This window comes from Coregonus clupeaformis, unplaced genomic scaffold (genome assembly GCF_020615455.1).
Source record: "Coregonus clupeaformis isolate EN_2021a unplaced genomic scaffold, ASM2061545v1 scaf0089, whole genome shotgun sequence".
NCBI classification, from domain to species: domain Eukaryota; kingdom Metazoa; phylum Chordata; class Actinopteri; order Salmoniformes; family Salmonidae; genus Coregonus; species Coregonus clupeaformis.
Genome location: NW_025533544.1, coordinates 192,474 through 218,268, shown reverse-complemented (window position 1 = coordinate 218,268; position 25,795 = coordinate 192,474). Strand labels below are relative to the sequence as shown.

Below are 25,795 nucleotides of genomic sequence, written 5' to 3'. Positions count from 1 at the left end.
CATGTGCCCTTGAGCAAGGCACTTACCCCTAATTGATCCTGTAAGTCACTCTGGATAAGAGCGTCTGCTAAATTACTAAAATGTCAAATTAAAGTTGCTTAATGGCAATTACATTTGCCCAAGACCCACCTCTTTGTTTACAAACACAAATGTTCGGGGTCCACACTGTGAGCGGAAACAGATATAGAGTACTGCTACTTTATTACAACGCTCTCACTGACTGGAATGGTTGACTGAGCTGATAGTACGATGCACCAACTCATTCAAGTGGCTTCGTACTTATTTAAAACTGTCATATTCTTCAGGGTTTCACTCATTCAATCTTCTCACCTCGTTAGCCTATCTACTCTCCATGTTTTGTGACCAACATAAAAATCCACCCCCCATACTCAAGCCAAAACATACAAGTACACAATAACCACTTGGAAGGAATCACAAACTAACAACAAACACACACAGTCTTTGTTAGTATGTTTGTTATTGTACAGAAGCTTACTATACATTTTATCAACGTTAAGGCCTATTGTGTTCCGGTAGTCCCTAACTGCTGTCCTCAGCCTGTCTTGTCAATGGCCACGTTCCAGAGCTGACTACATTAGGTTCCAGAGCTGACTACATTGGGTTCCAGACCTGACTACATTAGGTTCCAGAGCTGAGTACATTAGGTTCCAGAGCTGAGTACATTAGGTTCCAGAGCTGACTATATTAGGTTCCAGAGCTGACTACATTAGGTTCCAGAGCTGACTACATTAGGTTCCTGAGCTGACTACATTAGGTTCCAGAGCTGACTACATTACAGACGCCTACCAGATCTCACAACACCTGAATAGGTGATTAACATATCAGCTGACCACTTTATATGATCTAGCAATCTGATTGATGCCTGACTTCGCAGTCGATGAGGTGGCTCACAACCATTGGTTGGCGGTTGATGCAATGCAACACCTGCAATGTAGGTGGCCTGGAACGCGTCCATTGTCGCTGAATTGATGTTAAAGGTACCACTATGTCTACTATGTCTATCAAAAGGCCCATCTCTCGTTGGTAGCCCTGAGTACATTATTTTTCCTAATTTGTCGTTGTTTTGTCTGTAATCTAGATTATAATTATTTTTACTTCACAGTATGTATCCGCTGGTTCAAAGGTTATTTACAAATACATTTTGGGGAAGCTGGTCTGTACATTCAATGATAGGAACTGACATTTTTTGGTGGGGATATGTTTTTATATGGAAATACTTCTATGATTCTTTTAGGAATGACACAAATGGATAAAAACATTTTTATTGTCACTCTTTTGTCACTGTCCTCAGATGTTAAATAAATTCCACCATCTTAAAAGGAATTTTGAGAACCTGAACAATTTATGTTTCATACGAATCCACATTTTACATGTACAACTGAAGTGCCTACAATGATTATGTAGTTGTGCTACATTTTCCTCAGAGGATAAACAACAGAATTGAATGAGTCTGAAATGTGTATTCTTGTGTTCACACTGAAATAAAGTATTACAATTTACTCAGATTAAGAAGAATGATTAAGATTATGTGAGAAAAATTTAACTAAATTATAGACCACCAATACAGATCAAATCAAATCAAATGTTATTGGTCACATACACATATTTAGCAGATGTTGTTGTGGGTGTAGCGAAATGCTTGTGTTCCTAGCTCCAACAGTGCAGTAGTATCTAACAATTCACAGCAATACACAAATCTAAAAGTAAAATAATGGAATTAAGTAATATAAATATTAGATTGAGCAATGTCGGAGTGGCATTGACTAAAATACAGTAGAATAGAATACAGTTTTACATATAAGATGAGTAAAGCAGTATGCAAACATGATTTAAACATTATTAAGGTGACTAGTGTTCCATTATTAAAGTGGCCAGTGATTCCAAGTCTATGTATTTAGGGCAGCAGCCTCTAAGGTGCAGGGTTGCGTAACCGGGTTGAAGCCGGCTATCTGATGGCCTTGAGATACAAGCTGTTTTTCAGTCTTTCGGTCCCAGCCATGGCTTAGGTGGCTGATGTCCTTGATGATCTTTTTGGCCTTCCTGTGACAACGGGTGCTGTAGGTGTCCTGGAGGGCAGGTAGTTTGCCCCCGGTGATGCGTTGGGCAGACCGCACCACCCTCTGGAGAGCCCTGCGGTTGTGGGCGGTGCAGTTGCTGTACCATGCGATGATACAGCCTGACAGGATGCTCTCAATTGTGCATCTTTAAAAGTTTGTGAGGGTTTTAGGGACCAAGCTAAATTTCTTCAGCCTCCTGAGGTCGAAGAGGCGCTATTGCGCCTTCTTCACCACACTGTCTGTGTGAGTGGAACATTTTAGATCGTAAGTGATGTGTACGCCAAGGAACTTTAAGCTTTCTACCTTCTCCACTGCGGCCACGTCGATGTGGATAGGGGTGTGCTCCCTCTGCTATTTCCTGAAATCCACGATCAGCTCCTTTGTTTTGTTGAGGTTGAGTGAGAGGTTATTTTCCTGGCACCACTCTCCCAGGGCCCTCACCTCCTCCTTGTAGGCTGTCTCATCATTATTGGTAATCAGGCCTACTACTGTTGTGTCATCTGCAAACTTGATGATTGAGTTGGAGGCGTGCGTGGCCACGCAGTCATGGGTGAACAGGGAGTACGTGAGGGGGCTGAGCAAGCACCCTTTTGGGGCCCGGTGTTGAGGATCAGCGAAGTGGAGGTGTTGTTTCCTACATTCACCACCTGGGGGCGGCCTGTCAGGAAGTCCAGGACCCAGTTGCACAGGGTGGGGTTCAGACCCAGGGCCCCAAGCTTAATGATGAGCTTGGAGGGTACTATGGTGTTGAATGCTGAACTATAGTCAATGAACAGCATTCTTACATAGGTATTCCTATTGTCCAGATGGGATAGGCTAGTGTGCAGTGTGATGGCGATTGCATCTTCTGTGGATCTATTGGGGCGGTAAGCAAATTGAAGTTGGTCTAGGGTGTCAGGTAAGGTAGAGGTGATATGATCCTTAACTAGCCTCTCAAAGCACTTCATGATGACAGAAGTGAGTGCTAAAGGGCGATAGTCATTTATTTCAGTTACCTTTGCTTTCTTGGGTGCAGGAACAATGGTGGACATCTTGAAGCATCTTGAGGCTACAGACTACCAGGGAAACACAGCGCTACACCTCTGTGGACACGTGGATACCATCCAGTTCCTGGTGTCCAACGGACTCAAGATAGACATCTGGTGAGCGAGGGGGTGAGGGTTGGGAGGGGAGTGAGGGGGCATAGCCAGACATTGGGCCTGTTTAAATTGGGGTGGTTTTGTGCAATGTGATAATTATTTGGCTTATAATGGGTGCCTAGAGGAAAAAAATAGATTGATGTGGGGGCCTCAAGGGAAAAAATGGGGCGTATGTTGGAAATGCCCGGGCTGATTTCTGGTCCCAGTCCGTCCTTGGTCATATTTGATCATCAACCTCTGACCAACACCATAATAATATAATAATAATAATATGCCATTTAGCAGACGCTTTTATCCAAAGCAACTTACAGTCATGCGTGCATACATTTTTGTGTATGGGTGGTCCCGGGGATCGAACCCACTACCTTAGCGTTACAAGCGCCGTGCTCTACCAGCTGAGCTACAGAGGACCACCATCAATAGTTTTAAACCGGGGTTGGGGTTGGGGGACATTTTGAAGACTGCCACTGGATGGGATCTGTTGCATCACGTAAGACAAACTTCTTGTAAAAACCGTTTTTATTATTATTATTGTAAAGCATGTTGAGACCTCGTTAAATAAAATGTAAATACATTGTGATTTGATATTTTTAGGCTAAAGTGTTTGTCAAAACCTTGTGATTCTTGACCAAAATAGTAAATTAATCATACTGCCTTCAAGTGTGAAGGTTACCTTTAAAAAAGTACAATAAAATCCACAGTGAAATAAATGCTGTCCCCACTTGCTTCAAGATGTCCACCATTGTTCCTGTACCCAAGAAAGCAAAGGTAACTGAAATAAATGACTATCGCCCTTTAGCACTCACTTCGTACGTTTTTATGTTGAATTCCATCATGCATTATATTAATGGACAAGTCTGGCTAGGTCAACTGATTTTTAAATGAATTGACCTTTCCATAATAAAAAGACGAACTGTTAGGCCTTACCGGAAAGCAGATTGATTGGTCAGATTCTGAGAGCCATCCTCTGCCGTAAAGCGGTTTGCGCAAAACTGTCATCGTAAAATAAGAGCTTGTTCAACATCACCACTTTGCAGAAAAGGGTTTTGACTTTGTCGTCTGATTTGGAACACATTAACAGGTAAATATCATCCCCAAGAACTGAAGATGTGGTATAATATGCTTTCCGACTGTTTTAATGTGTTGGATAAGCTCGATAATTGCTTATAGTCACGTTATTACGAGTGCGTTAGCTAGCATTCGCTAGCATCTTTTTGTTAGCTTATCTGGCATTTTCACATTTTTAGTCATTTAGCAGACGCTCTTATCCAGAGCGACTTACAATTAGTGAGTGCATACATTTTTTTTCATACTGGCCCCCCGTGGGAATCGAACCCACAACCCTGGCGTTGCAAACGCCATGCTCTACCAACTGAGCTATACGGGGCCAAGTAGTTAGCTAGCTAAGTTAACTAGCTGGGTATCTTGGATCATGAAACGATTCGATGTCAATAATGGTAGCTACTGTGTTGAGTATGTGTTTTCATAATAGCCAATTGCCAACTAGTAAACTAGTTAGCTAAGTAATCTAACGTTACATAGCTAAAATATCTAGCCACGGACAGAAGCCAGATAGCTAGCTAACATCTGCAAATGTTCTCATCGATTAAACATTTGATCTCAATACAGTTTTCTGTTTCCTAAGGTTTGTAAACTTTAACCGTTTGCTGAAGTTGTAAAAAATCGCGTTGTTTAAGAGTGCAAAGGCGAATTGAGTTGTTGCACACGCGCACTTCAGAGAAGGCGTTCACTAACGGAAATATGCAGATGATGCCAGAACGCGCCAATAGGATCTCGCTAGCTCGTTCTTGGTTCTGCCCCACTCCTTGCTTGTTCTGCCCACTGTGGCTCATTTGTTCCAATTGCAAACGACAGGCTGTGGTCTATCTTGGTTTAGTTATAAAAATATTGGTTTAGTTATACAAATATTATTGGCCAAGTGAACTTTGATTCAGGGTATGCCTTTTGTAATACTGTAGTTTTCAAAGATTTAAGTAGGTAATAATAACGCTCTGCTCATTTGTGATAAGAAGAGCTAGCTTAGCTACCTACCTAGTGTTAGCTCTAGCTACAGTGCCTAAAGAAAGTATTCATACCCCTTGACTTATTACACATTTTGTTATGTCACAGCCTCATTTAAAATTGATTAAAAAAAAACAAAAAAAAAGTCTCACCAATCAACACACAATACCCCATAATGACAAAGTAAAAACATGTTTGTAGATTTTGTGTGCTCATTTATTGAAAATGAAATACAGAAATATCTCATTTACAAGTCGGAAGTTTACATACACCTTAGCCAAATACATTTAAACTCAGTTTTTCACAATTCCTGACATTTAATCCTATTAAAAATTCCCTGTTTTAGGTCAGTTAGGATAATCACTTTATTTTAAGAATGTGAAATGTCAGAATAATAGTAGAGAGAATTATTTATTTCAGCTTTTATTTCTTTCATCACATTCCCAGTGGGTCAGAAGTTTACATACACTCAATAAGTATTTGGTAACATTGCCTTTAAATTGTTTAACTTGGGTCAAACGTTTCGGGTAGCCTTCCACAAGCTTCCCACAATAAATTGGGTGAATTCTGGCCCATTTCTCCTGACAGAGCTGGTATACACGTGCTTCTACACCTGCATTACTAGCTGTTTGGGGTTTTAGGCTGGGTTTCTGTACAGCACTTCGAGATATTAGCTGATGTAAGAAGGGCTATATAAAATAAAATTGATTGAAAATTGATTGGTATAACTGAGTCAGGTTTGTAGGCCTCCTTGCTCGCACACACTTTTTTAGTTCTGCCCACAAATTTTCTATAGGATTGAGGTCAGGGCTTTGTGATGGCCACTCCAATACCTTGATTTTGTTGTCCTTTGCCATTTTGCCACAACTTTGGAAGTATTCATTGTCCATTTGGAAGACCCATTTGCGACCAAGCTTTAACTTCCTGACTGATCTGTCTTGAGATGTTGCTTCAATATATCCACATAATTTTCCTTCCTCATGATGCCATCTATTTTGTGAAGTGCACCAGTCCCTCCTGCAGCAAAGCACCCCCACAGCATGATGCTGCCACCCCCGTGCTTCACGGTTGGGTTGGTGTTCTTCGGCTTGCAAGAGCCCCCTTTTTCCTCCAAACATAACAATGGTCATTATGGCCAAACAGTTCTATATTTTTTCCTTCAGACCAGAGGATAATTCTCCAAAAAGTACAATCTTTGTCCCCATGTGCAGTTGCAAACCGTAGTCTGGTTTTTTATGGCGGTTTTGGAGCAGTGGCTTCTTCCTTGCTGAGCGGCCTTTCAGGTTATGTCGATATAGGACTCGTTTTACTGTGGATATAGATACTTTTGTACCCGTTTCCTCCAGCATCTTCACAAGGTCCTTTGCTGTTCTGGGATTGATTTGCACTTTTCGCACCAAAGTACGATCATCTCTAGGAGACAGAACGCGTCTCCTTCCTGAGCGGTATGACGGCTGCGTGGTCCCATGGTGTTTATACTTGCGTACTATTGTTTGTACAGATGAACGTGATACCTTCAGGCGTTTGGAAATTTCTCCCAAGGATGAACCAGACTTGTGAAGGTCTACACATTTTTGGCTGATTTCTTTTGATTTTCTCATGATGTCAAGCAAAGAGGCACTGAGTTTGAAGGTAGGCCTTGAAATACATCCACAGGTACACCTCCAATTGACTGAAATTATGTCAATTAGCCTATCAGAAGCTTCTAAAGCCATGACATAATTTTCTGGAATTTTCCAAGCTGTTTAAAGGCACAGTCAACTTAGTGTATGTAAACTTCTGACCCACTGGAATTGTGATACAGTGAATTATAAGTTAAATAATCTGTCTGTAAACAATTGTTGGAAAAATTACTTATGTCATGCACAAAGTATATGTCCTATATGTATATGTCCTTGTTTGTTAACAAGATGTGTGGAGTGGTTGAAAAACAAGTTTTAATGACTCCAACCTAAGTGTATGTCAACTTCCGACTTCAACTGTAGATAGTGATGTGTTGTGTTGGATTTGCCCCAAACATCGCTTTGTATTCAGGACATAACGTTAATTTATTTGCCACATTTCTTGCAGTTTTACTTTAGTGCCTTATTGTAAACAGGATGGATGTTTTGGAATATTTTTATTCTGTGCAGACTTCCTTCTTTTCACTCTGTCAGTTAGGTTAATATTGTGGAGTAACTACAATGTTGTTGTTCCATCCTCAGTTTTCTCCTATCACAGTCATAAAACTCTGTAACTGTTTTAATGTCACCATTGGCCTCATGGTGAAATCCCTGAGCGGTTTCCTTCCTCTCCGGCAACTGAATTAGGAAGGACGCCTGTATCTTTGTAGTGATTGGGTGTATTGATATACCATCCAAAGTGTAATTAATAACTTCACCATGCTCAAAGGGATATTCAATGTCTGCTTTTTTCATTTTTTACCCATCAACCAATAGGTGCCCTTCTTTGCGAGGCATTGGAAAACCTCCCTGTTCTTTGTGGTTGAATCTGTGTTTGAAATTCACTGCTCAACTGAGGGACCTTACAGATAATTGTATGTGTAGGCTACAGAGATGAGGTAGTCATTCAAAAATCATGTTAAACACTATTATTGCACTGAGGGAGTCCATGCAACTTTGTATGTGACTTGTTAGGCAGATTTTTACTCCTGAATGTATTTAGGCTTGCCATAACAAAGGAGTTGTCTACTTATTGATTCAAGACATTTCAGCTTTTCATTTTTAATTAATTGGTAGAAAAATTCTACATACAAGTCCACTTTGACAGTATTGGGTATTGTGTGTAGGCCAGTGACACAAAATATTGTGGAAAAAGCCAAGTGGTGTAAATACTTCCTGAAGGCACTGTACATAGTCCTAACTAATAAAACTCTTTCATCTCCATTTCTCATTTCCTCCCTCTCTGCCTCCCTCCCACTGTTCTTGCTACCCTTCCCCTCTCCCCCCCCCCATCCCCCTCTTCAGGTACGCTGGAATTTTCGGACACCCACTCGGACATGTCCTATGTCTTCATCAATGACTCGTCGCAGACCTCCGTTCCCCTGCTCCAGGTAGGGGAGATGTCTACGCCTGCACATTGACTCTGTACCGGTACTCCTTGTATATAGCCTCGTTATTGTTTTTGTGTTACTATTTCCTTTTTTTTGTTTGATAATTTTTCATACTTTTTAACTCTGCATTGTTGGAAAAGGGCTCGTACGTAAGCATTTCACTGTAAATTCTACACCTGTTTTATTCGGTGCATGTGACAAATAAAAATGTGTTTTTGATTTGACAACCCTAATGTCCTGGACAAGGGGGTTCCGTCCCAAATCGACCCCTACGCCCTATGTACTGAGAGGATTTGACAACCCTAATGTCCTGGACAAGGGGGTTCCGTCCCAAATTGACCCCTACGCCCTATGTACTGAGAGGATTTGACAAGCATAAGCAATCTGGTAGTAGCTCCACTTGCCCTCTGATAGGTTAGATGGACGTTTCACCATATTTTTATTTTTATTTTTAATTTTTTTATTTCACCTTTATTTAAACAGGTAAGCCAGTTGAGAACAAGTTCTCATTTACAACTGCGACCTGGCCAAGATAAAGCATAGTAGTGCGATAAAAACAACAACACAGAGTTACATATGGGGTAAAAAGTCAAAAAATACAACAGAAAATATATATACAGTGTGTGCAAATGTAGCAAGTTATGGAGGTAAGGCAATAAATAGGCTATAGTGCAAAATAATTACAATTAGTATTAACACTGGAATGCTAGATGTGCAAGAGATTATGTGCAAATAGAGATACTGGGGTGCAAAAGAGCAAAATAAATAACAATATAGGGATGAGGTAGTTGGGTGGGCTAATTTCAGATGGGCTGTGTACAGGTGCAGTGATCGGTAAGGTGCTCTGACAACTGATGCTTAAAGTTAGTGAGGGAGATAAGAGTCTCCAGCTTCAGAGATTTTTGCAATTCGTTCCAGTCATTGGCAGCAGAGAACTGGAAGGAATGGCGGCCAAAGGAGGTGTTGGCTTTGGGAATGACCAGTGAGATATACCTGCTGGAGCGCAGACTACGGGTGGGTGCTGCTATGGTGACCAATGAGCTAAGATAAGGCGGGGATTTGCCTAGCAGTGATTTGTAGATGGCCTGGAGCCAGTGGGTTTGACGACGAACATGTAGTGAGGACCAGCCAACAAGAGCGTACAGGTCACAGTGGTGGGTAGTGTATGGGGCTTTGGAGACAAAACGGATGGCACTGTGATAGACTACATCCAATTTGCTGAGTAGAGTGTTGGAGGCTATTTTGTAAATGACAGCCGAAGTCAAGGATCGGTAGGATAGTCAGTTTTACGAGGGCATGTTTGGCAGCATGAGTGAAGGAGGCTTTGTTGCGAAATAGGAAGCCGATTCTAGATTGAACTTTGGATTGGAGATTCTTTATGTGAGTCTGGAAGGAGAGTTTACAGTCTAACCAGACACCTAGGTATTTGTAGTTGTCCACAAACTCTAGGTCAGACCCGTCGAGAGTGGTGATTCTAGTCGGGTGGGCGGGTGCCAGCAGCGTTCGATTGAAGAGCATGCATTTAGTTTTACTAGTGTTTAAGAGCAGTTGGAGGCTACTGAATGAGTTTTGTATGGCATTGAAGCTCGTTTGGAGGTTTGTTAACAGTGTCCAATGAAGGGCCAGATGTATACAGAATGGTGTCGTCTGCGTAGAGGTGGATCTGAGAGTCACCAGCAGCAAGAGCGACATCATTGATATACACGGAGAAAAGAGTCGGCCCAAGAATTGAACCCTGTGGCACCCCCATAGAGACTGCCATAGGTCCAGACAACAGGCCCTCCGATTTGACACACTGAACTCTATTTGAGAAGTAGTTGGTGAACCAGGCGAGGCAGTCATTTGAGAAACCAAGGCTATTTAGTCTGCCAATAAGAATGTGGTGGTTGACAGAGTCGAAAGCCTTGGCCAGGTCGATGAAGACGGCTGCACAGTACTGTCTATTATCGATCGCGGTTATAATATCGTTTAGGACCTTGAGCGTGGCTGAAGTGCACCCATGACCAGCTCGGAAACCGGATTGCATAGCGGAGAAGGTACGGTGGGATTCGAAATGGTCGGTGATCTGTTTGTTAACTTGGCTTTCAAATACTTTCGAAAGGCAGGGCAGGATGGATATAGGTCTGTAACAGTTTGGATCTAGAGTGTCACCCCCTTTGAAGAGGGGGATGACCGCGGCAGCTTTCCAATCTCTGGGGATCTCAGACGTTACGAAAGAGAGGTTGAACAGACTAGTAATAGGGGTTGCGACAATTTCGGCGGCTAGTTTTAGAAAGAAAGGGTCCAGATTGTCTAGCCCAGCTGATTTGTAGGGGTCCAGATTTTGCAGCTCTTTCAGAACATCAGCTGTCTGAATTTGTGTGAAGGAGAAGCGGGGGGGGCATGGGCAAGTTGCAGCAGAGGGTGCAGAGTTGGTGGCCGGGGTAGTGGTAGCCAGGTGGAAAGCATGGCCAGCCGTAGCAAAATGCTTGTTGAAATTCTCGATTATTGTAGATTTATCGGTGGTGATAGTGTTTCCTAGCCTCAGTGCAGTGGGCAGCTGGGAGGAAGTGCTCTTATTCTCCATGGACTTTACAGTGTCCCAAAACTTTTTGGAGTTAGTGCTACAGGATGCAAATTTCTGTTTGAAAAAGTTAGCCTTTGCTTTCCTGACTGCTTGTGGTATATTGGTTCCTAACTTCCCTGAAAAGTTGCATATCGCGGGGGCTATTTGATGCTAATGCAGTACGCCACAGGATGTTTTTGTGCTGGTCAAGGGCAGTCAAGTCTGAGGAGAACCAGGGGCTATATCTGTTCTTAGTTCTGTATTTTTTGAATGGGGCATGTTTATTTAAGATTGAGAGGAAATTACTTTTAAAGAACAACCAGGCATCCACTACTGACGGAATGAGATCTATATCCATCCAGGATACCTGGGCCAGGTCAATTAGGAAGGCCTGCTCGCTAAAGTGTTTTAGGGAGCGTTTGACAGTGATGAGGGGTGGTCGTTTGACCGCGGACCCGTTACGGACGCAGGCAATAAGGCAGTGATCGCTGAGATCCTGGTTGAAGACAGCGGAGGTGTATTTAGAGGGTAAGTTAGTCAGGATTATATCTATGAGGGTACCCATGGTTACAGATATAGGGTTGTACCTGGTAGGTTCGTTGATAATTTGTGTGAGATTGAGGGCATCTAGTTTGGATTGTAGGATGGCCGGGGTGTTAAGCATATCCCAATTTAGGTCACCAAGCAGTACGAACTCTGAGGATAAATGGGGGGCAATCAATTCACATATGGTGTCCAGGGCACAGCTGGGGGCTGAGGGGGGTCTGTAGCAAGCAGCAACAGTGAGAGACTTATTTCTGGAAAGGTGGATTTTTAGAAGTAGAAGCTCAAACTGTTTGGGCACAGACCTGGATAGTATGATAGAGCTCTGCAGGTTATCTCTACAGTAGATTGCAACTCCACCCCCTTTGGCAGTTCTATCTAGACGGAAAATGTTATAGTTGGGGATGGACATTTCAGAATTTTTGGTGGCCTTCCTAAGCCAGGATTCAGATACTGCTAGAACATCAGGGTTGGCGGAGTGTGCTAACGCTGACACCTGTCAAATCCTCTTAGATCTCCACAAGTGTGTAGAGTCTAGAGTTCGGTTTGGCATTGGGCAACAGTGTAGGAACCAAACAGAAGCAAACAGGGATGGACCTACCTGAATTTGCCCAATTAGAAACTCTTGTTTCGGTTGCAAAACGTTTTGCTACGGTGTGCTCTCATGAATACACCCCAGTTCTTCAGAATCGATTAAAGTTTAACGTTGCTAGGGTCAATTAATCAATTCCCTTATTCTCTGAATCAGTACAGACATCATCAATCAACTCCTATATTAATCTCTCATCCCGGGATGTTATCGTGAAAGAGAATGTGTTCTCAATGGCATACCTGCTTAAATAATGACCAATCCCTAACTACAGGCCTGCATCGACGGGGACCTGCCTTTCGCCAAGAGGCTCCTGGAGACGGGCTGTGACCCCAACATACGGGACAACCGGGGCCGTACCGGCCTGCACCTAGCGGCCGCCAGGGGGAACGTGGACATCTGTTGGTTCCTCCATAAGTTTGGGGCGGACCTCCTGGCTACAGACTACCAGGGAAACACAGCGCTACACCTCTGTGGACACGTGGATACCATCCAGTTCCTGGTGTCCAACGGACTCAAGATAGACATCTGGTGAGTGAAGGGCTGAGGGTTGGGAGGGGAGTGAGGGGGCGTAGAGACTGTTTAACAGTTGGCTTGGGGCCTGAGAGGGGAGTGAGGGGGCGTAGAGACTGTTTAACAGTTGGCTTGGGGCCTGAGAGGGGAGTGAGGGGGCGTAGAGACTGTTTAACAGTTGGCTTGGGGCCTGAGAGGGGAGTGAGGGGGCGTAGAGACTGTTTAACAGTTGGCTTGGGGCCTGAGAGGGGAGTGAGGGGGCGTAGAGACTGTTTAACAGTTGGCTTGGGGCCTGAGAGGGGAGTGAGGGGGCGTAGAGACTGTTTAACAGTTGGGGACTGAGGGGTAAAGGCAGGGGTTATTTTCCCAAGGTGAACGATCAACAGGGTTTTAGGTCACCCTATTATATTTTCAAATATACACATTGGTCCAACAGTCCACTCCATTGGGTCAATGTGTATCCCAAACACTGCTGGTACCCATGTTTTGAACATTTTCATGCTACATTGTGTGTTTCTCTCTCCCAGTAACCACAACGGGTCCACTCCTCTGGTGCTGGCCAAGAGGCGCGGGGTGAACAAGGACGCCATCCGCCTGCTGGAGGGCCTAGAGGAACAGGAGGTGAAAGGATTCAACAGAGGAGCCCACTCCAAACTGGAGACCATGCAGATGGCTGAGAGCGAGAGGTGAGGAGTGGTGGGGGGAGTGGATGAGAGAGGTGCGGAAGAGGGGGAGGAGAGGGCAGGAAGTAGAGGTGAAAGGATTCAACAGGGGAGCCTATGTTACAGGCATTACTGTTCTGCTTAACAGTATAGCTCCCTCCCTCTCAAGTCCTTACCGGTACTTAATGTCGCGTACTCTGCCACGCCAACACACTTGACTGCCCGCTTGACAATTTTGTGCCACCGAAAAGCTAGCAATTCAGCGACGTGATTGGTGACATTTCGAACTGTGGAGTTCACTAACAGCATGATCTTAACTCCGTTACACCCACTCTAAGCTGGAAATCAATCGGTATCCATCTATCCTATCTAGCTATCTATAATCAAGTCATGTCACTGTGTCATGGCATGTAAGCTAACACTGGGTTGTTACTTTCTCTCCCTGTCAGCGCAATGGAGAGCCACTCCCTGCTGAACCCCAACCTCCAGAACAGGGAGGGAGTCCTGTCCAGCTTCAGGACCACCTGGCAGGAGTTTGTAGAGGACATGGGCTTCTGGAGGGTTCTGCTACTGCTGGTGGTTATCGGCCTGCTCTCCCTGGGCATCGCTTACTACGTCAGCGGGGTGCTACCTTTCTCCACTAGCCAGCTGGAGCTGGTACACTGAGGGAAGGGTGGATGGATAGAGGTTGAAAGTTGGCTTGGGCTACGTCCCGATTATCCACCCTTGTCCAGAAGTGTACACTTGCACACTTCCCCTTTTTATGGATTTTAAAAAGCGTAGGAGTGGTGTAAATGTTGGCTGGATTCAACCGTTGTGAAATCCTTGCACACTTGGGGAGAAGGACAGGGGAATCGGGACTCAGTCATGGATGCAGCTGCAGTCTTCATTACCTGCACTTATGTATGTGTTTATATGTTATTTGCTTTGAACGTTTTCTCATCGTGGCCAGTTATGAATGAGAACGCACATCATTTCATGTGTCATTAATTCGTATGACAAAAATGACTAAATCGACCAAATATTGACCAGTGACGTGACTATCTTTTTTTCTTTCTGGAATACTGACCGCTTTTAAAGCATAACCCTAAAAAAATGGAATATTAATTTCTTACATGCAGTTTCATAATAATATTAGGTTTCAGAACATTCCATGTCTAATTTAGTTTTGACAGTATTCAGCTCTATATGAAGAAACTGTTGCATTGTGGACCTTTTTCCTAATGTTGTCACAATATGAATTGTTCTGTGTTGTGTGGTGTTACAAGCTGTAGATTGCTATAGTTTCTGTTTGTTTTTTCTTATTATTTTTGTATAAGAATTTTGTTTATCTTCTATTTCTGTTAATATTGTTTTGAAAAGGCCGCATTTGTTAAGTGATTTAAAGTACAGGGTCAAATCCTCTTTCAAAGTAAATATTTTTGTTTTATTTCCATTCTTACCGTTTCAACTCAAGTCAGTTTCCCCCACGCTCATTGCAAATTTCCATAATAATGCTAATCAGGCTATAACTGTTGTGTGGAATCTTACAAGGAACAAAAACCCAACGGAAATACAACAAAAAGTGTGTGGAGTTATCCTGGGTTTCAGTCTGTTTCTGATCTCTTACCAACTCCTTAATGGAACTGTCATGTCATGGCTTGATAATGAGAGCAATGGAGTTATCAAAAGCACAAACTGTTCTGGGAACAGGCTAGTGTAGAGTTGCATGGGAATATAATATAAAAGGGAAGTGAGGTTTGTCCCTCTTCCATCACCAAGTCAAGTACAATAAGAACTATAGAGTAGCACCTTTTATTGTGTGCCTTTGAAAGAAAAGACAAATTAATATATTTTATTTTCTGTATTTTAGGTTTGTTCAGCTGAGTGTGCTGAAAATGACCTTGTTATGAATCTGTGTACTACAACGCCTGCATGAAGATTATGTCAAATATAACATTATATTTTTAGCTATGTTTTACTCTGTCAAATAAATCCATCCTCACACATACTGTAAACCATGTAGTTAAACGTTTTGTTATGTTGTTCTGTGTCTGTTATCTTGTAGAACAACATTGAAGGTATGTATCTATCATTTGATGTGTAAAATGTATTAATCATGTATACAATTCTAATTACCAGTTATCCTTTGATGTGTTCATTCAGTATATAATCCAAAATGAAACTTGGATGCACAATGAATACAAATGCAAAATGGAATTGACAACTTTAATGTCTTACAAATGAATGGAAGAAAAATTATTAGAATAGTTTAATTAAATTACATTTCATAATAAACTACAGTCCATTTTAAAACGCAAAATGAAACTTACAACTTAGTCTTAAAAGTGATAATAGAAAATCCATTAACAGCACATCATGAAATCCTTCACCACGTTAATGTGATTATTCTCACATCTGCAGGATGGCCAGTAATCAGGTCCAGCTATCAATAATATTTCAAATACAGCAGGTATCAAACAGGCACATTATAAATTATTATTATTATGAATTCCAGAATATAAAAGCATGAGTAACTGAAGTAACAATGACTAACTGACCAAAGTGCAAAATGTCTCCTTTTGTTCCCAACTAACTCTCAAACTCTAAAATTTTAATTGCATAATCATCTTAAAAACTACGCCTACAGCTAACGGCTTGGCTTGGCTCCACACACACACACACACACACACACACACACACAGCGTTTGCAAGAGCACAAACAGGTCTGGGACCAGGCTAGTGTAACTCCTCCATCTCTATGATGGTAGAGGACCTATTCACCTCTCCGGTTTCTTTCTCCCTCTCAGGACACATGGTAACCCTCTCATCACTATGACCATCAGAACTCTCTTGGGACTCTTTGGAAGCCACTGGCTGTGGTGATCCCCAGGGTGTGACCAGAGATAAATCCTGAACAGTTCATTCGGGTAAATGTAATATTTCAGTTGTTTATTTGGAATAAATTAGCAAAAATCTATAAAAACCTGTTTTGCTTTGTCATTTTGGGGTATTGTCCGTAGATTGATGAGAGAGAAAAAAACATTGAATCAATTTTAGAATAAGGTTGTAACGTAATAAAACAGAGATAAAGTGGCATTTTACCCAGTATGGCCTTATGAATCAGGGGATACCAGTGTTTAAGCCTAAAGTGTTAGACGTTTTTGATTGGTAATGAACCTGAGGGCCGCATGATATACTGAATCAAGTGCTCTCAGGATAGTAGTTGAGGCCTGCATATACAGTGGGGAAAAAAGTATTTAGTCAGCCACCAATTGTGCAAGTTCTCCCACTTAAAAAGATGAGAGAGGCCTGTAATTTTCATCATAGGTACACGTCAACTATGACAGACAAAATGAGATTTTTTTTCTCCAGAATATCACATTGTAGGATTTGTAATGAATTTATTTGCAAATTATGGTGGAAAATAAGTATTTGGTCAATAACAAAAGTTTCTCAATACTTTGTTATATACCCTTTGTTGGCAATGACACAGGTCAAACGTTTTCTGTAAGTCTTCACAAGGTTTTCACACACTGTTGCTGGTATTTTGGCCCATTCCTCCATGCAGATCTCCTCTAGAGCAGTGATGTTTTGGGGCTGTCGCTGGGCAACACGGACTTTCAACTCCCTCCAAAGATGTTCTATGGGGTTGAGATCTGGAGACTGGCTAGGCCACTCCAGGACCTTGAAATGCTTCTTATGAAGCCACTCCTTCGTTGCCCGGGCGGTGTGTTTGGGATCATTGTCATGCTGAAAGACCCAGCCACGTTTCATCTTCAATGCCCTTGCTGATGGAAGGAGGTTTTCACTCAAAATCTCACGATACATGGCCCCATTCCTTCTTTCCTTTACACGGATCAGTCGTCCTGGTCCCTTTGCAGAAAAACAGCCCCAAAGCATGATGTTTCCACCCCCATGCGGGCTTTGTTACTTTGGTCCCCGCTCTCTGCAGGTCATTCACTAGGTCCCCCCGTGTGGTTCTGGGATTTTTGCTCACCGTTCTTGTGATCATTTTGACCCCACGGGAGCCCCAGATCGAGGGAGATTATCAGTGGTCTTGTATGTCTTCCATTTCCTAATAATTGCTCCCACAGTTGATTTCTTCAAACCAAGCTGCTTACCTATTGCAGATTCAGTCTTCCCAGCCTGGTGCAGGTCTACAATTTTGTTTCTGGTGTCCTTTGACAGCTCTTTGGTCTTGGCCATAGTGGAGTTTGGAGTGTGACTGTTTGAGGTTGTGGACATGTGTCTTTTATACTGATAACAAGTTCAAACAGGTGCCATTAATACAGGTAACGAGTGGAGGACAGAGGAGCCTCTTAAAGAAGAAGTTACAGGTCTGTGAGATCCAGAAATCTTGCTTGTTTGTAGGTGACCAAATACTTATTTTCCACCATAATTTGCAAATAAATTCATAAAAAATCCTACAATGTGATTTTCTGGGAAAAAAAATCTCAATTTGTCTGTCATAGTTAACGTGTACCTATGATGAAAATTACAGGCCTCACCTCTCTCATCTTTTTAAGTGGGAGAACTTGCACAATTGGTGGCTGGCTAAATACTTTTTTCCCCCACTGTATGTATCTGAGGCTCCTCCTAGAAAGCTTTCAAGGCCGTTTGAACTAATCCCCCCCTGGTTAGTCATCTAGAGAGACTAAATGAATGTTGCAGTGTTCAGCACATAAAGGCTGGCCAGGTGTAACCTATTTGCATGGCTGACTGTAGTTAAGCTGTCCTACCGATGTTGGGCCTATGGGACCTCACACTATCCAACCATAGCTACGTCGTCCACACCCCGCTGGAAGGGCTGACCTATAGCACCATCATACAACTGTTAGGTATACGGCTGTACTACCCACCCAACATCGAACCAATATTAATTTCATATGACCTCCCTTCATCCCACAATAGCTACACCATCCACACAGTACTACAACGTCCGACATATAGCGCAGCCATAGAACTGTTGTGTGTATGGCTGTACTACCCAGCCACTATCCAACCAATATTACTGTTATATGACCTCACAACAAAACATCCCACCCTGTAGCACCATCAGACCACTGTTGTGCATATGGTTGTGCTACCCAAGCAAAGCCACGGATGTAAACCCAAGCAATGTTATGTCTTTGGGAGATGGTTAGCTCAGCACAATCACTGACACAATGACAAGTGTGTAGCTCTGGGAGTCTAGAGTGGGAGGTGCTAGGATATTCATCAGACTAAAGCTGACTAGACCATCCAAAGGTCTGTCTAAATAGTTGGGAGATGTGCAGTGTAGCTCTGTCACTGACAGAATGAGAAGGGTTCAGGGATGGGAGTCTAGGATGGGCGGGGTTTCTGCACCCAGTGCTTGATCCCCAACCAGTGCTAGAGGCCCACCCAGTGGTTGTCGCTCCACCCTTACACTGTTGTGGAAGCTGATGTGTATAGCCTTGACAGATAATTAAGACCTCACTTAGGGGATGTTAGCAACTTTGTCTACAGGATCACACCAGACAGCACTCAGGTAACTAATACCAATGCAATGCAACACTATTATTATCTGGGAATGACTGTGAAATATAATCTATGTTAAACCTAGGGGCTTATAATGCCACTCAGCACACGCTTCGCTTTCAAATGTCAGGGTGTGTATTTCATTATACCGTAAGGCCAAGAGGGATGGGTTGGGTGGTTGCCGGATTGATGCTATATCGACATTGGTATTAGTATTCTGTATTCTGGTGGAATTCGTATTTTGGTGCCTCAGACACTGACACTAACACACAGGAGCCTAGACAATGTCTGTGAAACAACATGTGTCAAATGTTACCACACTCCAATGTACTTTACTTGTAGATGTACAGTAATACAGTACTACATAACCAATACACTTATCCAATGTTATAGGATTGCTCCACGGGCACATTGCGTGTTAAGAACCGTGGTTTGGTTGGTGTTATCAGTGTTATTATGTATTAGTACGTATTATTATGTATGGGTGTTATATATGGAGATATGATAGGTCTGATAGGTCAGCCTAGGTTGGGTGCATCCACGCTCATATAAGCATGTATGGGTACATCTACTACACGAGTCCGATAATATGTTATTACAATGTGATATGACACAACAATAATATATTAGACATAAAGGACAGTGAGGACAATGAAATGTGTTAAATGGAAGGCTTTGGAAGGCTTTGTCTCATGAGGCTTGTGGGAGGGTGTGGCTTGTGGCAGCTGCCAGCCTGATACGTTCCAACGTGCCTTGAGGTTTTAGGTTGGATAGGCAGTTGAAGAGGCACACACAGCAGACACACACAGCACAGGCACACTGTTTGCACCCCTTTGTGTAGCCCTTTGCGTAGCCCTTTGTGTAGCCCTTTGTGTAGCCCTTTGCGTAGCCCGTTGTGTAACGTACCATTGATGTACATATACAAAAACATGATAAATATGGCCCCAATGCACCCTTTATTATATTGTTATGTGATGTATGACAGATGACAACAGTGGACAGTGGAGTCTTTATGCAGAAGCTCTATTTATTTGTCACTTTATATGGGATCAGTATATCATCAGATGGTACAGACCACCATTCTGTGCAATGGTAATAAGCAGTCTATCTAGATAGCGTAGAGCATATGAGCCTATGGACACACACAATATCAAATTCTGTTGGTTGTACTGGATATTGGCAGTGTTAAGTCAGACACAGACATGGAGACACTGAGCCCCATAGCCCCATCAGGCAGTGACATTCAACTAGTACTATTGGTATACCAACCATGCATGCACAGGTAAAGGAACAGGTAAGGCAGTGTAGCTAAGGCAGTGTAGCTAAAGCGTTGATGACATTATGTCATTCAGTATGACATGACAAAAACACACAGTGAAGACCTCTATAGTGCCCGGTAAATCAAAGCATGCCTACAAGCGGTACAAACACCCCATCCATGCAGGTAATGGTAAACAGCATTATATCTATAGTGAGCATAAAAGCATAATACATAATACAGCGTATTGAATGGAAATGTGAAACGTATGGCCTGGCCTACGAACACACGCCCATTATCATCAGCATTAAGCATTATGTCAGACACTAAGCCCAAGAATATAGATTTTCAACATGTCTAGCCAAGTAGTTTTCTTGACTCATACGCAGTGTTTGGGAGATGATCTCCAAGAAAATTAGCATCTCGTGGCCCACATGTTCCATGAGCACCTTCACCACGTCGATGGCAGTCTTGATACGTTCAGACATGCAACGTGGTAGGCGTAATCCCCATATGAATGATTTCAGACCTGCTCCACTTAGGTCCGACAGTATATCCAGCACCTTCGCCTTCACTGCAGCCTTGTTTACATCGATAGCTTTGCTATATCCAGCGAAGTTCACAGGTTCTGGCTGATTTGAGGGGTGACTTTATGGGTTGCTATGGGTGCCGCTTTCCACCTCCTCCGCTAGGTCATTGCGGTGGATTTGTTTAAGCAGTCTGGTCAACACTGCTTGGGCCCCTTCACCGTAGCGTGACGCTATAGCGTCTGCTATCTGGATTCTGTCAGTCATACAATCCAACTCAGCCTCACTGATGGGCTGTTGACTGTGGACATGTATCTCGCCCATGAAAAACTTGAGGCCCTCAATATCTTCAATGCTCAAATTGTCCAAGGTGTTAAGTATTTCCTTAGGCGACATACCATTATCAATACGTAATGCCGCTGAGGAGTCACTGCTGACAGTTTCTTCACTTGGGTAATTATCCCAGGTTGCCATCAACATATTAGAGGTAACATCTCCCTTGTTCATAACATAATCAATCAAGGTCCGGGCCTTTTCATGAGTGCCTTGTATACACCGGACAGTCTCCATCTCTTCGTTTGATATCATCCCATGTGAAAAGAGGACATCTGCAACATGGTTAAATCTGTTCACGTTGCCAAAGGCCTCCTGTATGAAGCTACATCTTCGTCCGCGAAGGGTATTCATGGTATCGGAGACTGGGTGTACACAGGCCAAGGTTCAGGCTGTTGTAATCTGTAACTGAGATGTGAAGCTGTCCTGGTTAATATTTGAATGCTCCTGGTCGGATGGACACGTAACAGGTGACTAAGTCGTCACATGTACTAGTATTACACTTGGTCTTGCATACACAGTCTAAGGTTGGATGAACACGTACCTGTTGAATACACAGTCTACTCGTGTAGGAAGGGGGTGAACAACATAGATATAACAGTCCACGGATAAGGTTGGACAGTTGAGCCCTGGTAGGACAATAGGGTTGGCTTTGGATGAATGACGCATGGGTCCATGATTAAGCCCGCTGTGGTTGGAAGGAACTGTAGAGGCTGTGATTGTGAGCTCCCATGTACAACAGTGATTAGATATATGGACCGTCCCCTATTCGGATAACTGCTGAAAGAGTGGAGTTGCAGTTACAGTGCAATCGAAGTGTAGGCACTCTGATCAGTGGTTGGTAACAGGACACCTGTAGGATCACATAGCGCTGGAGTGTGCTCGTTTGCTTGTCATTGTAAAGGCAAGAATGTTAGTGTCCCACTGTCATCTACGTGTAACACCTTGAGCATGTCTCTCCAATTGTAGTAGAACGTGGGTTTGTAGCTACCCACTGAGCCTTGAAAGTTAACAAGGTAGCCTTGATACTCATCCATGCATACCTCCGGCACCCCGACGTCGGGGGAGAGTTTCACATTGAAGTAGTAAACGGGCCCGGTCGGATGAGGCTCTAGGTGTTGACTGTCCGGGCTGAACATCTGCGCCACGGCAGCGGACTGGTTGAAAAGGAGACAGATGATACAACGACAAGGGTCGATCTGCTGGACCTCTCCGGTTTTTTCTCTGCTCACAACAAAGCGGCTGTAAGACTCGGGTGAGGGTAGAGGTTTCGGATTGTGCTGACCGTTCACCAGCATACCCTTACAGGAGGGCCCATTGGCGCACAACGGCAGGTCCCGCTCGTTTAGTATGCTAGTCAGCAGGGCTCTGTCGTACACGTTGCGAGCCAGAGACCTGCCTGGTATAGCGCGCTCGGCCAGGGAGGCTACCAGAGGACGCGGGTTCTTGAAGCCGTGAAGCCGTGCCCCGCTCACAGATACAACTTTAAACATACCGCGGAGATGTTGCTTCGGCAAGCTTCAAGGAATAAGCAGTGTTCCTGTGAGTCGTCGGCGAAGTCTTGTTGTTCAGCAGACCAGGGAAACGAAATGTCGGACGAAGCCAGAGTCTCTCCTATTGTACACAAGGACCCTGAGAAATCCCTAGGTAAAAGGCAAAGACGGGGCGGAGCGAAAGCCGGGAAGAAAGGTTGCTCCGGGCCTACCACGAGAACCCTCTGGGCATACGAAATCGACAGCGTAGTCACGGCGTACAGGTGGCTGATGCACAATCGAAGCCGCAAGTACCCCAAGTGCTGCGACGCGGTGATCGTGTATCAGCTTGACAAGTCGCAGAGTCTCCCGCCTGGTCTGTACGTATACAGGACTCGCCCGTCTCACTTTGGATGCACAGCCGAGAGACCCTTGACGGTCGTGGATCAGTTCAACTTTGTCAGTCAGGCAAACCAGTTGAGAATATGGGAAGGCCTGCCCAGATCCATTACTTTGGACAAGGGTGTTGAGCTACAGTTGACAACAAAAACAGTCGGACCTACCGCGTACAACATAAAGATAGCTTCTCTCATATGGTTATTCTCACACATCACTGCATATTGTGCGCTTCGACAGCTGACTCATGGCTACGTACGAATGGGAGACTCACCCGACGACATGGCCTGCGACGGCATCTACGTGTTTGACCAAGATCATGTGGGATTCAGATTGTCCCGAGCGCCAGAGCTCTCAAACGCAACCGACCCAGGGTCTACAAGAGCAGCTGCCTCGGCGTACATGCCCTTCTCACAAATTGTGGAACTGCTTGCACTGCGGGATAGCGTTCAGGAGAGATTTTGCTGATAGTGTAATCAGAGCCGGCCCTGAGCACTCTTACGACGCATTGGTGCAGTTTGGTAACGCTCCCATAACCAGCATAGTCAAACTACAGTGGAAACGCCAGGCTCTGGAAAAGCACAACGCTGATCGCAAATACTACTCTGCTGCAAAGGCTGACAAACTACTCAAAGAGTACGTGGAAAAGAGGCAGAGTCAGCAGAAGGTGCGCCCTAAGCAGAAGCAGCAGACTAAGTCTAAGGGCTCAATCAAGTGGCAAAGGCCTGTCTGCATGCAAAAGAATAACAAAATGTCTGGGAAATCACCGAGCCAAAGACAACCCCAACCATCACCTGTGCCAGTTTGAACCGATGGACCCGATAACCATTGGATCGTGTATTGTGTTCTATTGCCCTTGATATGTGTGCACGAATGTCTGAATAAAACACCTTCTTAGAGGAACACGATTCCACAACTCAAGCCATTGTCTGTCTGTGTTTCTTTATTTCATTCATATGTCATTCATGTACAAAACCGTTCTCATATGGATTGAGTATGGATGAATCAACCACGGACACATACCGGCATGGGAGAGATGCATTTTATTGTACAGGCACACAGAATATTACATGTCTTGCGTACCATACCAAAATTAACACCACAACATAGTGAAGATATTACACAGCGCAAAGGTGGTGTGGCCGTAGCTTTGGCTATGAGTGCTGTAAACGCATCACTTTCACCTCCAGTCTCCCCTCATGACTTTCGTAGTACCCCGTTGAGCAAGGAGTCCTCCTTTTCCCCATGTGTGGCTTCTTCTCCTTGTTATTTCGGTGTAGAGACGAGTCCAGTCGAGTTGCGGTCCGATGTCCAACCTCGCACTGTTCCAGGTTCTCGCAGCAGCGGTCTCGGGGAGTCTGACTGTGAGACAGTACGAGACATAGTACTGTCGATGTCAGAGTAGCTAGCGTCGGCAATGTACTTTTCCAAGGTGGCCGTCACCACAGCGGGCAGGGAGCTGGCGAGATCGCTGTTGGAAAGCACCCCTTTTACAAACTCGGGCTGGTTCACGTGCAGGTGGATATGCGTGGAGAGTGTAGACCACTGGTTGTGTCTGGTGCGTGTCTTGTCAAAGCACATAATCACCAATGTCATGTTGTTAAATATGTCGCCCAGTACACAATGCTTTAAATATGGAATAAGACATACAGTGGGGAGAACAAGTGTTTGATACACTGCCGATTTTGCAGGTTTTCCTACTTACAAAGCATGTAGAGGTCTGTAATTTTTATCATAGGTACACTTCAACTGTGAGAGACGGAATCTAAAACAAAAATCAAGAAAATCACACTGTATGATTTTTAAGTAATGAATTTGCATTTTATTGCATGACATAAGTATTTGATACATCAGAAAAGCAGAACTTAATATTTGGTACAGAAACCTTTGTTTGCAATTACAGAGATCATACGTTTCCTGTAGGTCTTGACCAGGTTTGCACACACTGCAGCAGGGATTTTGGCCCACTCCTCCATACAGACCTTCTCCAGATCCTTCAGGTTTCGGGGCTGTCGCTGGGCAATACGGACTTTCAGCTCCCTCCAAAGATTTTCTATTGGGTTCAGGTCTGGAGACTGGCTAGGCCACTCCAGGACCTTGAGATGCTTCTTACGGAGCCACTCCTTAGTTGCCCTGGCTGTGTGTTTGGGGTCGTTGTCATGCTGGAAGACCCAGCCACGACCCATCTTCAATGCTCTTACTAAGGGAAGGAGGTTGTTGGCCAAGATCTCACGATACATGGCCCCATCCATCCTCCCCTCAATACGGTGCAGTCGTCCTGTCCCCTTTGCAGAAAAGCATCCCCAAAGAATGATGTTTCCACCTCCATGCTTCACGGTTGGGATGGTGTTCTTGGGGTTGTACTCATCCTTCTTCTTCCTCCAAACACGGCGAGTGGAGTTTAGACCAAAAAGCTCTATTTTTGTCTCATCAGACCACATGACCTTCTCCCATTCCTCCTCTGGATCATCCAGATGGTCATTGGCAAACTTCAGACGGGCCTGGACATATGCTGGCTTGAGCAGGGGGACCTTGCGTGCGCTGCAGGATTTTAATCCATGACGGCGTAGTGTGTTACTAATGGTTTTCTTTGAGACTGTGGTCCCAGCTCTCTTCAGGTCATTGACCAGGTCCTGCCGTGTAGTTCTGGGCTGATCCCTCACCTTCCTCATGATCATTGATGCCCCACGAGGTGAGATGTTGCATGGAGCCCCAGACCGAGGTTGATTGACCGTCATCTTGAACTTCTTCCATCTTCTAATAATTGCGCCAACAGTTGTTGCCTTCTCACCAAGCTGCTTGCCTATTGTCCTGTAGCCCATCCCAGCCTTGTGCAGCTCTACAATTTTATCCCAGATGTCCTTACACAGCTCTCTGGTCTTGGCCATTGTGGAGAGGTTGGAGTCTGTTTGATTGAGTGTGTGGACAGGTGTCTTTTATACAGGTAACGAGTTCAAACAGGTGCAGATAATACAGGTAATGAGTGGAGAACAGGAGGGCTTCTTAAAGAAAAACTAACAGGTCTGTGAGAGCCGGAATTCTTACTGGTTGGTAGGTGATCAAATACTTATGTCATGCAATAAAATGCAAATTAATTACTTAAAAATCATACAATGTGATTTTCTTGATTTTTGTTTTAGATTCCGTCTCTCACAGTTGAAGTGTACCTATGATAAAAATTACAG

General features: G+C 43.9%; 1 protein-coding gene across 1 annotated transcript; it reads left to right on the top strand.

The window, feature by feature from the left end:
- The first annotated feature begins 4,187 nt into the window (after nucleotides 1–4,187).
- LOC121554467 (ankyrin repeat domain-containing protein 46) lies at nucleotides 4,188–15,140 on the top strand. The gene is made up of 5 exons (XM_041868065.1): nucleotides 4,188–4,298; nucleotides 8,206–8,291; nucleotides 12,243–12,499; nucleotides 13,009–13,167; nucleotides 13,593–15,140. The coding sequence occupies exons 2-5, from the start codon at nucleotides 8,238–8,240 to the stop codon at nucleotides 13,807–13,809; spliced, it is 687 nt and encodes a 228-aa protein (XP_041723999.1). The 5' UTR covers nucleotides 4,188–4,298; nucleotides 8,206–8,237; the 3' UTR covers nucleotides 13,810–15,140.
- The last annotated feature ends 10,655 nt before the right edge of the window (nucleotides 15,141–25,795 follow it).